General features: G+C 46.7%; 1 protein-coding gene across 3 annotated transcripts in view; it reads right to left on the reverse strand.

Moving 5' to 3' along the window:
• AMOTL1 (angiomotin like 1) overlaps positions 1–16,037 on the reverse strand; it is a 137,425-nt gene that overhangs the window by 103,221 nt on the left and 18,167 nt on the right. The window contains exon 1 of one of the 3 annotated variants that reach the window (XM_032640081.1): positions 9,621–9,943. The exons of 1 other annotated variant lie outside the window; for it this stretch is intronic. In XM_032640081.1, the coding sequence (XP_032495972.1) occupies positions 9,621–9,669 (49 nt within the window). In that variant the 5' untranslated portion in view covers positions 9,670–9,943. Of the gene's footprint in view, positions 1–9,620; positions 9,952–16,037 lie in introns of those variants that run through there. One more of the 3 variants, XM_032640082.1, reaches the window with a different exon arrangement.

The raw sequence follows: 16,037 nt of genomic DNA on the forward strand, positions 1-16,037 counted from the left end.
TATCACTCATAATAAACAAAAATTTAAAATATAACAGTCTTTTGTCTATCAGATGGTAAAATTTTAACAAAATTGAATTGGGGAGAATTTATGGAAAAAAAATAGCATCTCTGGATGGCAACTTGGCAATATCTATTAAAATTCAAAATGTACTTATACTATGGTTATCATTCTAGGAATTTATAGTAGATATATATTAGTACATTTGCAAAGAAGTATGTAAAAGACAAAGTCCTGCTTGTAATATCCAATACTGAAAACAAACCTAACATCCCTAAAATGAGGATTGATTAGAAATTACAGAGTTTATATGAGTGAACAAATTACCCTCACATCTTTCAACCTTCTCCCACATCACCAGGATGAACAACTTAGTTGCAGTGATTTTAGGGACCCGTTCCTCAGGAAACAGGGCCTTACTAGAGAATTTTACATTCTCTCCTTTCCCCAGACTTGCCAGATAGCAAGACTCACTCACTGGAAACTTGGTGGTCAGAGCCCTTCAGAGCACAGCTCGTGGAAGGAAGGGAAAGGCCTGCCTCACGCCTGCTCTCAGGGTTTCCGTTCCTGGGCCACGCCATCCGAAGCAGGCCTTACAGCTGAGAAGCAGCAGCTGGAAGGGAGACGCCTCCTTCCTCCGGGGCACAGGGCCACAGGGTGTGTGTGCGCCCCACCTCACACTGAGGAGGCAGAGTGAGCCTGAAAGACATGACATCTGTCATCCTTTTCCTGACCTGCCTGTCCTGAGAGGGGTGGAGGGAGGGAGGGAGGGAGGGAGGACAGAGTTCATCAGAAGAGGTGTGAGACAGCAAAGTGGGGACACCTGTCACATGGCTCCCACAGAGTCCAGGTAATGAGGAGTCCGGCTGGTTGGGCTGTGGAGACACGTGAAGGGCGGGGACGTATGCAAGAACCATCCTGGGGTCAACTGCGAGGACCTGGTGACTGACTGGATGCCGGGGAGTAAGGAAAGGAACTTGACAGTTTACAGAACACCTTCAAAGGAGGCAAGAGTGAGGATGACGCAGCGCGGAATGGCATCCGAGCAAGTCCAAACTGGCGCCACAAACCAGACGAGTGAGTCCCCAGCCTCCCACGGACAAAGGCTGGTTCAACAGGGCAGCCGACCCAAGGCGGAGGAGTCCAGGGCGCCTCTGGACCCTCCCCAGGAGAAGGGGGTCTCAGGGCTAAATCCAGCCTAACATTTCCATTTGTTTCTCTCAAGGACCAGATTCCTGGAAGAATCCCATGAACTGAACCAAAGCCTCGAATATCCCCTAGAAAGAGTAGACCACCCACCCTCTTGATAACAGCCTGCTAACTTGATAAACTCCATGCCCAGATGCCTTGCTGACCCACCTTGCAAAGGAAATGAGCCTCCGAATTGCCAAGTGGCAAAGTGAGGTTCAAGCTGACAGGGCAGTATCCCGGTGGTATTTTCTCCCCATCAGTCACACCAGACTTCCAAGGGAAGAGTGGTACATTTCACTCAAAAACGTGCCCCGGGGACTTCCCTGGTGGCGCAGTGGTTGAGAGTCCGCCTGCCGATGCAGGGGACACGGGTTCGTGCCCCGGTCCGGGAAGATCCCACATGCCGCGGAGCGGCTGGGCCCGTGAGCCATGGCCGCTGAGCCTGCGCGTCCGGAGCCTGTGCTCCGCAACGGGAGAGGCCACAGCAGTGAGAGGCCCGCGTACCACAACAAAAAACGTGCCCCGGTCCCACAATATGAAGCCCAATGATGCTGCCTTCAGAGAAACAGGGCTAGCATCCCTCTAGAATAGCACTGGCCATTGGAACTTGCTGTAATGATGGACATGGCTCTTAGGCACTTGAATCGTGGCCAGTTATGACTGAGAACCTGAATGTTTAGTTTCATTTAATTTTCATTAAGTTAGATGGCCACATGTGGCTAGCGGTTAACATAGAAGGTGTAGATCTAGAACTTAAAAAAAAAGAAAGAAAAATCTGGGGGCCAGATTAAGCTGCGAGGAAAAAATCATGGAATTTTAATTCTCCACTGAGAGGAAGCAGACTCTTAACATTGCAGCATCTGCTCAAGCTTTTTTCCAGCCCTGAGCTCTTCTCTGGTCATTACAACTACACATCAATGAGCCTCCAAAACATTGCAGCTTGGGAAGCCCTCAGAGACCCTAGCCCAAACGCCGGTCCACTGCAGGTAACTTCTCCACAGTGTCCCTGAACATTTCTAAGCAATCTTTACCGAGTCCCCCCATCAGCAGTGGAACTCAGCATCAAGAGAGGCAGTCTACCTCCAAATCCAAGGACACTCTTCCAAAGGGAAATCAAGGACGCTCAAAATAATAAAAAAAACAAACTTTGCACCAGGCTTTACCTCTTATACGGCCCTTTAACAGGCATTATCTCAGGTAAGCCTCACTATAACCTTAGGATATAAGCATTAGTAAACACATTTATTTTACAGAAGTTAAGTGAATTAGCCAAGGCGATATGGCTGGTATATGGTCACCATGTACCATAACCTGGCATGTCTTCCAAGCACTGAGAGATCAAAAGACAACCGAGAGAAGGAAAAGTCGGGGTGGGGAAGAGGGAAGGCATGGAAGAGGGATTAGAGGAAAGGATACAGTCATGTACTGTTCAACTAGGAACCTCAGAAATCAAATTAGAGGAAAGGATACAGGTTCCTGTTCAACTAAGAACCTCAGAAATCAAATCTATTTCGATCTCAACCATTAAACATGAACAGAATCAGTTCCAAAGAGCAAGGTACCTCAGTCTAAGTCTAATTTATAGGGGCCGATGCTCTAAAACGGTGCTTCTCCAAGTGTGGTCCCTGAACCAGCAGTGACAACATCACCTGGAAACTTGTTAGAAATGCAAATTCTCAGGCCCCATCCAAGACCTGCTGAAACAGAAGGTCTGGGGCTGGGGCCCGGCAGTCTGGTTTTAAAGAAGCCTTCTTGACGATTCTGACGTCCACCCACGTTTAAGAACCACTGCTCTACAACTGTACATCTAAGGCGCAGTCCGTTTCCTCTGGGAAATAAACAACTTGGTCATCAAAGGAAAGGAAAGGGAGCTGCCAGTAGTGAAGTCTGGGACACAGTGACATCAGCCCTGGCTTACTGTACCTCGGGTAATAAGGACCCCAAACTCTGAACTAGCTCAGGACAGCACACACCTCCTACCACCTCCTGTGGTCAGGGCGGAGAGAAAATTGTTCTTTACTCAGAAACTCTTGGTTTAGAGGTAGGGAAAAGGTATATTCTATAAGGAGCACTAGATCGTGAATAGAGTATCCTAGCTTCTAACCTCAATCAATAAATAATATTTGTAAACAACAAGGTCCTACTGTATAGCACAGGGAACTATATTCAATATCCTGTAATAAACCATAGTGGAAAAGAATATGAAAAAGAATATATATATGTATAACTGAATCACTTTGCTGTACAGCAGAAATTAACATTACATTGTAAATTAACTATAAGGACATAAAATAAAATTTTAAATAAATAAACAGTATTTGGTATACAGCTCAGTTTTCCCAAGTGTGAAAAGGCAAGCTTCTATGAGTAAGAACTGGGATTCCAGTTTCTCAAAGAAAAAGATACATGAGAAAACACATAACATTATAAAACCATTTGTCTTTCTGCTATGTTACTACTAAATGATAGTAATAGGCATTTACTGAATGCTTTGAATGTGCCAGCACTGAGCTAAGTGCTGTATATGCATCGATTCATTTCACCTGCATGCAACTCCACCAGGTAAGAACCATTACTGTCTCCACTGTCTCCATGAAGTTGCACGGGTCACACTCCCTGAGATCACACAGAAAGGAGATGGCAGGGCCAGGAAGCAAACTAGGGCCAGGAAGCAAACTAAGTCCATCTGACCCTAAACAATCCAAAATACCACTGCCTTCTTCATTTTGACACATATTCTAACTTTAAATCAATTCAACCTTACTCACACTCAGTTTTAAGTACTGCATTTTCTTTTTTTTTTTTTTTTAACCTATTATGCCATGTGCTGTTCAAAGAAGTCCTCAACCACTCAGTTTACCCAAAGTCCTTCAGCCTGTGCTCAAGAACCAGGGTAACCCACACTGAAGAATTCATGTCAGTAAGATATCCAAAAACTAGATCAAAGGCAAGAACCCATTTTCTTCCCACCGTGCTTGGGCAACATGCCCAGGGAAGCCCTCCCTGACCACCTGATCAAAGTGAGACCTCCCTGCTGCTTCTCTTCTCTGTGCCCCCAAATACATCACGCTCTTCTCTTCTATCATAATATTAACACCTGGGAATGTCCACATACCACCTCACCAATAGCGAGCTCTGGAGAGTGGGAACTATGCCTGATTCACCCGTGTGCTTCCAGAGCACTAAATGCACAATCAACACCTAAGAGATGGTTTAGAAGATGGATAGCAAGACATACACATTCTTAAGAGGGTAAAAGTGAACTACAATTTGAATATAAAATGTAAAACTGTGAAATTTTTTTAAAAAATAGAAAATCTTTGGAATATTAACCTAGGCAAAGTGTTCTTAGAAGTGACACCGAAACCACAATCCAGAAAAGGAAAAACTCAATAAATTGGAGATTAGCAAAATTAAACATTTTTTTCCTGCAACTGAAAAGACAGACTACATACTGAAAAAAAAATATACGCAAGCCACATATCTGACAAAGGACTCATATCTGGAATACATAAGGAATTCTCAAAGCTCAATGGCAAATAATAATAATAATCCAGTTAGAACATGACAAGACAGGAGCAGACATTTCACCACAGAGGACATACAGGTGGCAAACAAGCACGTGAAAAGATGTCCAACGTCATTAGCCATTAGGGAATGCAAATTAAAACCATGATGAGATTAAAGAATTTACTGGGACAGCTAAAATAATAAACAAAAGCTGGTGAGGATGCAGAGAAACTGCATCTCTCAAACATTACTGGTGGGAATGTAAAATGGTAGACACTCTGGAAAAGTTTGACAATTTCTTAAAAAACTAAACATACACCTACCATACAAAACCCAGCAATCCCAATCCTAGGCTTTCGTTCCAAAGAAACAAAAACTCTGTCCTCATCAAAACCTGTACATGAACGTTCGTAGCATCTTTAACTGTAAGAGCCAAAAACTGAAAACAACCAGGTGTCTTTCGGTGGGCAAATGCTTAAGCAAACTGTGGTCTATCCACACCAGGGAATACTACTCAGTAATAAAAAGGAACAAACTAGTGATAAAGCAATAGTCTGGGTGGATCTCAAGGGTATTATGCTGAGTGAAAAAGCTCATCTCATAAAGACCACATACTGCATAATTTTATGTATGTAATATTCTCAAAATTATACAGGAGAACAGAGTGGTTACTACAGTTTAGAGATGGAATAGGGGGGAAGGGGAGGGTGCCCATAAAGGGGTGGCACAAAGCAGAGCTTTGAGGTGATAGAATAACTCTGCATCTTGATTGTGGTGCTGGCTACAGGAAGCTGCACATGTGAAAAAAATTTTGCACAGGAGGATAACACACACAAACCCGAGTGTTTGCATGTAAAACTGGTGAAATCTGAATATGGTCTGGGTCGTACCAGGGTCCATTTCCTGGTTCTACTGTTGTACTCTGGTTATGTGAGATGTTACCAATGGGGGAAACTGGGTGAAGAGTACAAGGGACCTCTCTACTATTTTTGCAACTTCGCGTAAAGTTATAATCATTTCAAAACTAAAAGTTAAACAAACAAACAAGTGAGCTACAGGCATTTTACTTAAAAACAAAACAAACAAGAAAAGAGATGTACATAGCTGCAGTACTGGCCAGTGAAGTCCCAAATACAGATTTAAACACACACAGTAGGATCATGTGACTTTATTATTCTTTTTAAGTTAAACCCAATTCTCCAGAGGCTTAACAGGGATACATTTCCTAACACGTTAGGGCTACTCCCCCAGCCCCCCCAATAAAGGGAGAAAAAATGCCTGATGAGTGAGACACTTTGGGAGTCCAGAAGTCTGGTCCTAAGAGCCTGGAATGAATATACCCTAAGATTTCACAAGGATGGAGGCCAAGGGCCTCACAAGTTAGAGAAGAACTCAGAGTGGTGCCAACACACAAGCCCAGGCGTGCCTCCGTTCCAGAAAATGTAGTGTACGGATCTACCCACAATGGCCAAGATTTAAATGTTGCCTTCCCTCCAAGACAAAACAAACCAACAAAATAAAACAATTTTTTTAAATCATTAAGCAAACAAATAAAAACCTCAACAACCTCAGACTATTTCCAACAAACCTTATAATTATGTCCTCTTACTTGACCTCCAAGTTACCCCTTGCTTTTCAAGTATTCTATTGCCTAGTGAATTCTGGGACATAAGAACCTACCAAAACTAATGAAAGAATAGGAGGAGAAAAATTATTCAAAACACTAGAGAATTTCCTGATCTAAGCTTCCATATGCATTTAAAATGCAGATAGCTACTTGCAAGGAGTGAGGATGTTACTTTGGGAGAATTTTGCTTATCAGGACTACTAATGGGTCTTACAAAGTCACTTCCTTTTTAATGTATTGGCCTGGAAAATCAGATTTTTACGATTTTCACTAGCAATTCCCTTGTTTTCTAAGTTGTTCATTATTTTTTTTCTTTAAAAAGCTTTACGTTATACAGTGCTTTATCATTTTCAAAGCATTTTCACAAATTGCTATGAAGCACTGGTACCGAGGGGCTGTACTTTTCAACAGAACTCTCACCAGCCAGACTGCCATCTAATTTCAATTAGGTCGGCCATCTTTCCCCCAGGCCCTGGGTCTACAATTCTCCACAGGGGTTGACTTAAAAAAAAAAAAAGCAGAGCTCTATCCACAGAAGCCTCCAGACGAACTGGCCAAGGGCAGACACTCTCAAGTCTAATCAGCAGAGTGCCTTCCCAGAAAATCACTCACATTTCTGCACTCCTGTGCTTTTCTTAACAGCACTTTAAAATCTCATTTAAACCGAAAGTCCTCCATTAGCTTGTATGAACAGATGAATTTTTAAGTGCTTTGATCTCCACATGCCCTTCAGTACATTAGTATTCTTCACCCCCCACCATCACACAGAACCAAAAGACCAAGACTCGTGTGCATTTTAAAAAGAAGGGAGGGCTTCCCTGGTGGCGCAGTGGTTGAGAGTCCGCCTGCCAATGCAGGGGACACAGGTTCGTGCCCCGGTCCGGGAAGATACCATATGCCGCGGAGCGGCTGGGCCCGTGAGCCATGGCCGCTGAGCCTGAGCGTCCGTCCAGAGCCTGTGCTCCACAACGGGAGAGGCCACAACAGTGAGTGGCCCGTGTACCGCAAAAAAAAAAAAAAAAAGAAGGGAGAGGGGACTTCCCTGGTGGTCCAGTGGTTGACTCTGTGCTCCCAACGCAGGGATCCTGCAACAAAGACCCGGTGCAGCTAAATAAATAAACATTTTTATAAAAACTAAAAATACTAATAAAAAGAAGGGAGTGGGAGTGGAGTTAAGAGCACCTTCTCTCCTCCTATCCACTTGCAGAGTTCACAAGGGTTTCCTCATTTATCTTGAAAAATGTATCTCACAAAAGCAAAGTATACCCATCCAGAAACTAAACATCCCCCATGCCCCACCAGGGAGAGTAGAGACAGGCAGCTCTAAAGCCTTCTACTCTATGCCCTACTCCTTTTAATTCTGGTCAAATCAGTGGTTTCCAACCCTTTGCTCCTCTGTAGAACAGTTCCAAGTGTATTAAGGATTGTGCCCACGTTGCTTCCATAAAAAGCATTATAGTAGATGTACTATGATGATCAGAGCAGCGTCCTGGGAGATAAATGTCACACTGGTCTAGGTGCTTCAAGAACTTGCAGGCTAGAGAGACACCAATGCTTCACTTGGGTCGGACGTCCACGGACAGCTGCCGGGTCCAGGAGTGGTGGACTGCCGGAGTGGTGGACAGCCCGGAGTGGTGGACAGCCCGGAGTGGTGGGCGGCCAGGGGAAATCTTAGTTTGGCAGCGACACACTGGCCAGTTTTGGAAGCAGAGAGAGAGAAATGACTATTCAACATTTCAAGCCCAGACTTTTCACTTCCTGGAAAGGAAGGAAATTTTTTGGAATAGTAGCTGTTAATAATCCCTCTATTCTGGTTGTATTTGCTTATAGCAAGTAACGTTATTGTTTGGGGTAGTCCAAAGCATCTTCCGGCATCATAAATGGCTCTAGTGACCCACTATCTCCAACACCACTAAGGACTTTATAAGCAGTACAAAAACTCGATTCTCCTAACATGCCTCGGAAGAAGAAAACGGGCAACCATGTCCGCACTGTATCAGGACAGGGCAAAAGAACTGAGGGGGATCGAGGGCAGAAAATGTTCGGTCCCAACCTCAAAGGCTCCGAGGCCCATCGTCAGGGCCACGTCTACTGAAGCCTCAGTTCAGGTGATCCACACACTAGCCGGGCATTTTCCAAAGCATGTGCCACTCGGGGACAGGAAACCGACGCCAAAGCCAAAGAAGCAGACACCCTTCGAACAAAAATGGAAAGGGAAAGTCTTTACAGCCACCAATCAAGATACTAGAGAGTAGGGCGTGGCGAGGAGCGGGAGCTGCAGGCAGGCAGACGGATTCTCAGCCTGGGCTCCTAAGAGGGAAACTTGGAAAGGTCGCCGCGGCGGAGGCCCTAGAGGTGGGTGCGAGCCAGCGCTCGTCGGTTTCGCCGCCCGGTCCTCCAGCCCGGCTGCCCACGGGTCACGTCCGGCCCCTGCCACAGCGCGGGCCCCGCTCTGCCCAGCTGTCATCGACCGAAGTGCCACGAAAGTCCCATTCCAAGAAGAGCCATCTCCACTTGGAAAGTTTAATGTTTTTCCCCCTGAAACCAGATTCTTTTGAAGCAACACGAACAGCAAGGGAGAGCTGGATCTAACTCCCCAGTTTCTGTCAAAGAAACTTGTCCCGGGAGAACAAAGAAGCAGCAGTCAGAGAACGCGATGCGAGGACTGGGGTCCGCGGCGCGATCGCTTCTCCGCCCCCACCCGCCAGAGACTAGACTTTGGGGCTACAGGAGGGGTCCGGCGCGTCGGGCGGGCCACCGTGCGCGCCTTTGTCTCGCGCGCAGGGAAGCGGCCACCGGCCACCCCTTCCGCCGCCTCCCTCGGCCGCCGGAGAGCCGCGCGCCGGCGCGTCGCGGAGAGGGCGGCCATATGGCAGCGCCCCTCCGGAAAGGCCAGCCCCAAGGCGAGGGCGCGCCTGCAGCCCCGGCCACGGGCCACGACGGCCAAACGACTCCCAGTCTTCGAGGGGGCGCGGGGAGGCGCGGCGCTGCGACCCGGCCGGCCGGCTCCGGGGCCTGCAGAGTGGCGCGGGAACAGAGTTCTGATCTTTCTTTTTCTTTTTTTAAAGCAATATGGATAAGGGAGATCAAGATTCCGGTGGCAAGCACTCCCGGCCCCCGGCACCGAAAAGGCTGCCCAAGTCGTTCCGGAGCCGGGCCGATCTCCGCCCCGAACTCCCGGAGAGGAGCCCCCGGCCCGGAGCGGCAGGGGGCGGGGAGCACCGATGGGCCGGGTCCTCTGCGCGGGAGAGTCGGAGGCGCCCGCCCTGCGCCCGGAGCGGGGACTGGTTACCTTTCACTGCAGACTCACAAGTTCCCCGCCGCAACTTTGCCCTCCACATGAGGTGATCATGGCTAGTTCAGTGCCGCGGCTGGGGAAGGCGGCCGCCAGGCAGCGCGCCGGGCATGGCGTGTGGCAGCCTGGGGAAGCGGAGCCCGACAAGCAGCCCCATTCACAGGGAAGAGGAGACACGCCAAGGCTTCCCCTCCAGCCCCAAACCGGACCACCGCCGCTGGGTCCTAGAGCGTCCCGTGCGCTCCCGCCGCCGCCCGCGCTCCCCGCGCCCCGCGCTCCCCGCGCGGGGAGGGTAGTCCGGGATCGTCACTGTAACCCTACACTTCACCCCCGCCCAGCTCCCGGCCGCTGGGCCCTAGAGCCCGTCTCCAGGCTTCCGCCGCCCCTCCCGGGGCCCGGGAGATCGCCAGCTGAAATTGCCCCGAGCTCTAGCTGACGTGTCTCCCCGAGAGTTAGGAGGGCGACGGTCTCCCTTGTTTTGGTCCCTGCCGAGGTTTAATTCATGTCAGACTCCACTTCTCCTTCCTTTGACTTTCTCTTCCTTCCCACCAGGCCAACTCCGGCCGAAATCGGTTTCCCGACCTGCCCTCAAAGTCCAGATCAGTTCTGTGTAGGATTCTTTTCTTCTTACGTGGAATTTCCAGATTAAAAGTGGCCAGACTTTTCTCTTTGCATTCCCCTAGCCCCAGTGCTTCTATCATGTGCTGGGATTGGGCGACAAGCTGCTGCTCTGGGCTCCGTTGACTAGCAGAAGGGCCAAAACAGATTCTACAACCTCAGATATTACAACCAGTGGTCACAAACCTCTAGGCTGTTACCTGCCCCAGCGGAGGCGATTAAAGTAATTCTGGGAGAATGTTGCTGATTCTGTCCCACCTCTTAAACCAGGCTACACTGAGTAACACTCCTCACCCACTCCAGTATACTCAATTGCAGACCTCCAGAGCCTTGATCTGGGGACCCCAAACCTACCCACACCATGTAACATCTCTCCCTAGCTTCCAGGAGCTGTCTCTGCTGCTTACAGGAGCAGAGGCCAGGTAATAGTATTGCTGAGGAAGATGTTAATAGGAGAGCCAGGGCATACCACACCTCTTACCTTGTGCTCCTCTCCTCTCTGCCTTCTGTCTAGACCAGAATTCTTTCAGGAATTCCCGCCTGGATTGTGGCAATTAGCTAACTAGTCAGCCAGCAGTTTTACCCCTCCACTCAATCCTGGTGGGTTGTGTGCCCCTCTGATTCCAGTCTTTTCTTGTGATACATCCCTGAGGGTTCAGTAACCTCTGCTCTCAAGATAAAACCCAAATGCAATAATTTAACAATTATTTACCAAAAACCTAGCACATTTAAAGTCCGATACCCTAGTACTCGATAACACATAAAAGAAACGAAACAGCAGTTAACCAGCCCTTCAAGGATTTATTTATTTAAGATAACAAAATATGCAACCACAGAGCAGGAAAGCACTGGAGATGCTTGGAAAAAGTGGAGAGCAGCGGTCCCCTAACCTTTTGGCACCAGGGACCGGTTTCCTGGAAGACAATTTTTCCAAGGACTGGGCTGGGCGATAGTTCAGGCGGTAATGCGAGCAATGGGGAACGATGGGAAGCGGCAGATGAAACTTCGCTTGCTCGCCGCCACTCACCTCCTGCTGTGCGGCCCCGTTCCTAACAGGTCAGCGGGCCCCTGGTGGAGAGGACTGAGTGCATGCAGGAGAAAGGAGAGCCTTGAAGAGTGGTGGAGCTCAGAGCCACTGGCATTGTATGAATTTAGCATAGGCTGGGGGAGAGGCGATGGATAGAAAAAGGAGGGAAAGTAGGAAGGAAACTAACATTTATTAATTGCCCCCTATTAGATACCATACTATATCCTGAGAGGCAGCAGAATTTAACAGTTACAAGCATCCACTGGAACAAAACAGAAATGAGTGGTTGAGTCCTGTGGGCACTTAGGCAAGTCATCTACCTTCTCTAAACCTCAGTTTCTTCATTTGCAAGATGGGGGAAATTGCACCAACCCTCACAGCGTGGTTGTACGGACTGAATAAAGCAACGAATATAAAATACTTAGCACGATGCATATAAGTGCTCAGCGCATTCGCTATTATTTCAAGCAACCCTCCATTAGCCCCGGACATAGGGAGCCCATCTGGGACATAGCTACAGGAAGCAATGACAACTGAGGTTGGGAGACAGAAAGGAAGAAAGAGATACCATGTAGATACCAAATCTTTGAGGATGCCCAATACAGGGAAGATACAAAATCTCTGAAGCAAGATTTTACTCTTTTCATTGACTAGACAGCTATCCTGGGAGAAAGAACAAAGTAATCAAGTTGACTCAGATTTTGTGCCTGGGTCATAGGAAGAATGGATCATTCTTGGAACACTTATAAACCAGTTGGTCCAACGGATGAACCAATGATGGAAGAAGCAGAGTTGAGAGGGGGAACTGGTTTGAGAGAGATGTTGACAGGCTTCCTGTTCTCTGGGCAAGAGAAAAAAGGGACAAGAGCCTGGGTGAGAAGTCAAGGACAGAAATGCAGAGAAAAAAAGAGATGCAGCTTTGAAGATCAGTTTACTTGGAGGATGCCCACGACAGAAAATTCAGAAAAGGAGGAGGCAGAAGAGGCAGACGCTGGGGAAGTAGAAGAGCTAGGAAGGTTTCCAGGCATGGAAGCTAGAGGAAGCTTTAAGAAGATGGTCCCCCTATCAAATGCTACAGACTCCTAGACTTCTGAGGAAGTGACAGGCACAGCTTGTGGGCTCAAGAACCTGCTGATTCAATCGGGTGGGCCCAGCCTAGACTTTTCAAATTGATACCGAGTGATAGTTTACTAGGCCAATTTTCCCCCTCCACTCACCTTAATTTCCTCAATCATTAATAATCACTATATCAGATGCAGAAAATGAATAATCTTCTACATCAAATATATCTGACGCTTGTTCAGGAACGTATTATCCACGTTAGCCTGAGAAAAAGACTTCAGATTTAACAAACAAGAAGTCTTCGATAACATTTTGTAGTATATTTGGCTACAGATTCTAAGGCTGGGGCCAAAGAGAAACAAGGTATGTTTACAATAAAAACTGAATGCAGCTTTACTAGCAGTAAGGGAGTGAATCAGTCAGCATCTGTGATTTTGGACCTACGTACTCACTCTACAGGTCAGCATCCTTTCTATAAAGCGACCCAAGTTGTCTTTTACTCACCCCTAGGAAAGTTAAGGAGGTGACAGAGCAATTTTGGCACTCTTAGGGACACCTCAAGGAACAGTCTTTAACTCCAGACAGGGCAGGTACCAGGATGTTCCAGACAAGCACAGAGGCTGGAAGAATAGTGAGGGAACAGAGGAATCCAGGAAGAGAAGGATGAGCATGGTCTTAGAGTTAAGTCCTGAGCTCTAGTCCGGGTCCACCTATTTCTAGCTATGGAGAGTAACAAAACATAAGCTTCAGCTACCTCCTCTGTAAAATGGGAATCATTACATCTAGCTCATTGGCTTATAGTGAGGATTAGAAAATATATGTCAAGTGCTGGGCACATAATAGGAATTCAGTAAAAGCAACCCTTCCCTTCTCCAGTGATTTGAAATACCAAGGAATTTACTTCTCTATTACAATGGGAATCCTCTCCCCCCCCCCCGACCCTTCTTCTCTGCACCCACCAAACACAGCCTTAAAAGTCTTTATCATCTGCTACTTGGACTAGGATGGGCCCTAAGAATGGGCCTGAGTTTGCCAGAAGGGAAACAGCAAATGGCAAAAAAAGAGTGGATAGGCATGTCCACAAAAGGGACAGCTACTGCCCGGCATCACCTAGGACAGGTCACACTACAGTTAGTGGTTCTCAATGAACACCTGTTGCACGAACAAACCAATGGCTCGATGCATCCAGGCTGCCTTAATCAAACGCTTGTTTTGTTTCTAGAACATAGAAACCCAAGTTCTGTAGTGCTTCCCAAAGTGTGATTTATAAGCCAAAGCATGTAAAATTTTAAATTCCTGATGTCTCACCTCCAAATTCTAGAGATTCAGGGTCTCCAAGGATGGAGTCGTCATAGAATCCACTGTAAGCAATGCCAAGCCCACCAAAATTTGAGGGTCAAGGACTAAGGCCTCCCACTGGTTCACTGGGGTCAAGGTGCTCTTCCATTTCTCTTTCAGCAGCATTTACTGTACCCGAGCTTAATATGATAAAGGTAAAGGACAATGGGTGACATATTAGAACGTTAAAAGCAAAGCATTATGGGAGCATACAGGAGTGACTGGCTTCGTACAGGGAGGGAAAGGGGCAGGTTCCAAGAAATCCAAGTGCTGAGGGAAGGACGTCCTTACTAGCAAAGGCAGGGGAACAGAGAGGGCACATTGCTGTGCTTCTCAACACTTTTCCTTTGAACTTCTTCTTTTCCAAAACATAAAACGGTCACACCAACCCCAGGTTTGCTAAATCTATATTATTGCCAGGTAAGAGGATTTCTTCCAAGCTTTTCTTTCAGTTCTCTGTTTTACAAAGACAATAGTTGTATTTTTTTTTTTTCCTGCTTATTTCCAAATATAAAATCCCGTTCTCAAATAAGTTCCTCCTCCGGAGATTCTGACATATGCCCTGCCCCCATCTTGTAAACTGTTAACAGGAGCAAAATGCAGGGGGTCCTGGAAGTGCCCGAAGCAGAGGATGCCAGGAGAGCACTGCTGTGAGGAAGGTGGGGTCAGGGATGAGCCTTTTCCAGGCCAGACTGACTGAGAATGGACAGTGAAAAACAAAGAGGAAGATGTGCAAGGCAAGTGGAAGACGCACAGGTGTGACCGCTCTGCAGCTCCGGAAATACTGGGTACCTTAGAGATGGGTAAACTGCTCCCAGGAGGAGTTAAGTGTCATATAACAGGATGGGTCATTTGAAAACCCTACTCCATTTGAGGCTTACCCCAGGACTCTGTTGATTACGAAAAAATTGCCCAATAAATATGTATGAAGTACCTACTAAGGGCCAGGCTCCGTGCTATCATCCTCCACCGGCGTTTGGCTCATTTAGTGAGTTATGGATCTGAGGCCTGTTTGTCTGGATGTTTTCAGCTTCACACCCATGGTGACACACTGGCCTCTTCTTGCCTCATAGCTTTCTCCTCTGAGCGTGTTACATAATATACATTAAATGCATAATCTGATCTATATAAAACACAAGAAGCAGAAGGTGGATACCATCATGTCCAGGCAAAATGCACCTACACCAAAAAGCTAAAAAGGAAGAGTAGAGACATTGTCCCCAAATAAATCTGGGGTCAGATCCTGACTGAGACACTCAGTAGCTATGAATATAAAACACCTGGCATGTCACAGGTATTTAATAAATGATGATCATTCTGTTATTTGCTACTCTTAACTACAGAAACCCCGGGAATACTGAAAGCTTGTACTTTTTGGCTAATTGGTTATTTCAGGGTTTCTCAACCTTGGCACTCTTGCCATTTGGTGTTGAGATTTCTTTGTGGTAAGGACTGCCCTCTACATTGTTGGATGTTTAGCGGCATCCCTGGCCTCTACCCACTCGATGCCAGTGGCAACCACCCTACCTCCCACTCCAAGTTGTGCCAACTAATAATGTCTCCAAATATTGCCAAATGTCTCCTATGGGCAAAACTCCCCCCCACCCCCACTGGTTGAGAACCACTGAATTAGATGAGTAGTTAATGGTGCCCAGTTTACAGGCTCCCAAGCTTCTAACCATACTGATCATTCCATTGAGCTGTTGGGTGAATCCGATCGCATACTAATAGGAGGCGGCCTCAGTTTTGTTCGTTCTACAGTATATATCACACTATGGTAATTTCCTCCCATTTCTCTCTTCATGAACAAAAAACCAATTAGGTTTTATTCTGTTTCCAATGATGGTAGAGATATGTGGTTTGTTGTTTTTTTTTCTAAAACTGGAATCATACTGAGTTTCTGAAACAACAGCGACACACAATCGCTATCAAAAACAAGGACCGTCACAATAACTGGAGATAACTTTGATCAGAATGTTCAAACTTAATTAAGATCGCTTGTAGTCGCCTTTCTGAAAAGGATGCAGGTGTGTTTTATTCTGAAAACATGTCCTCTCTGTTCATAGCTAGAAAGAACAGTGAGAAGAATGGCCCCTCCATAGCCTACACAGCAGTTCTAGCTCTTCTCTTTCTAGAATATGCACTAAAGACCAGCATCCTTCCAGCACATCTTATACTTTAAATGCCAAAGACAGAGAAGTGGGGAAGCTCTCACCATTCCCAAGGGCTCTGGCCACTCTGGACGGTTCAATTCAGGAGAAAAATTTGTTTTACAGCATAATCTCAGAGTGGGGTGGAGGGTAGGGTGAGAGTGAAAATTCACATCTTACATGGTAGGTGATCCATCCAGAAATCAGGAATTAAGTCCA

This window comes from Phocoena sinus, chromosome 8, assembly GCF_008692025.1.
Source record: "Phocoena sinus isolate mPhoSin1 chromosome 8, mPhoSin1.pri, whole genome shotgun sequence".
NCBI lineage: Eukaryota > Metazoa > Chordata > Mammalia > Artiodactyla > Phocoenidae > Phocoena > Phocoena sinus.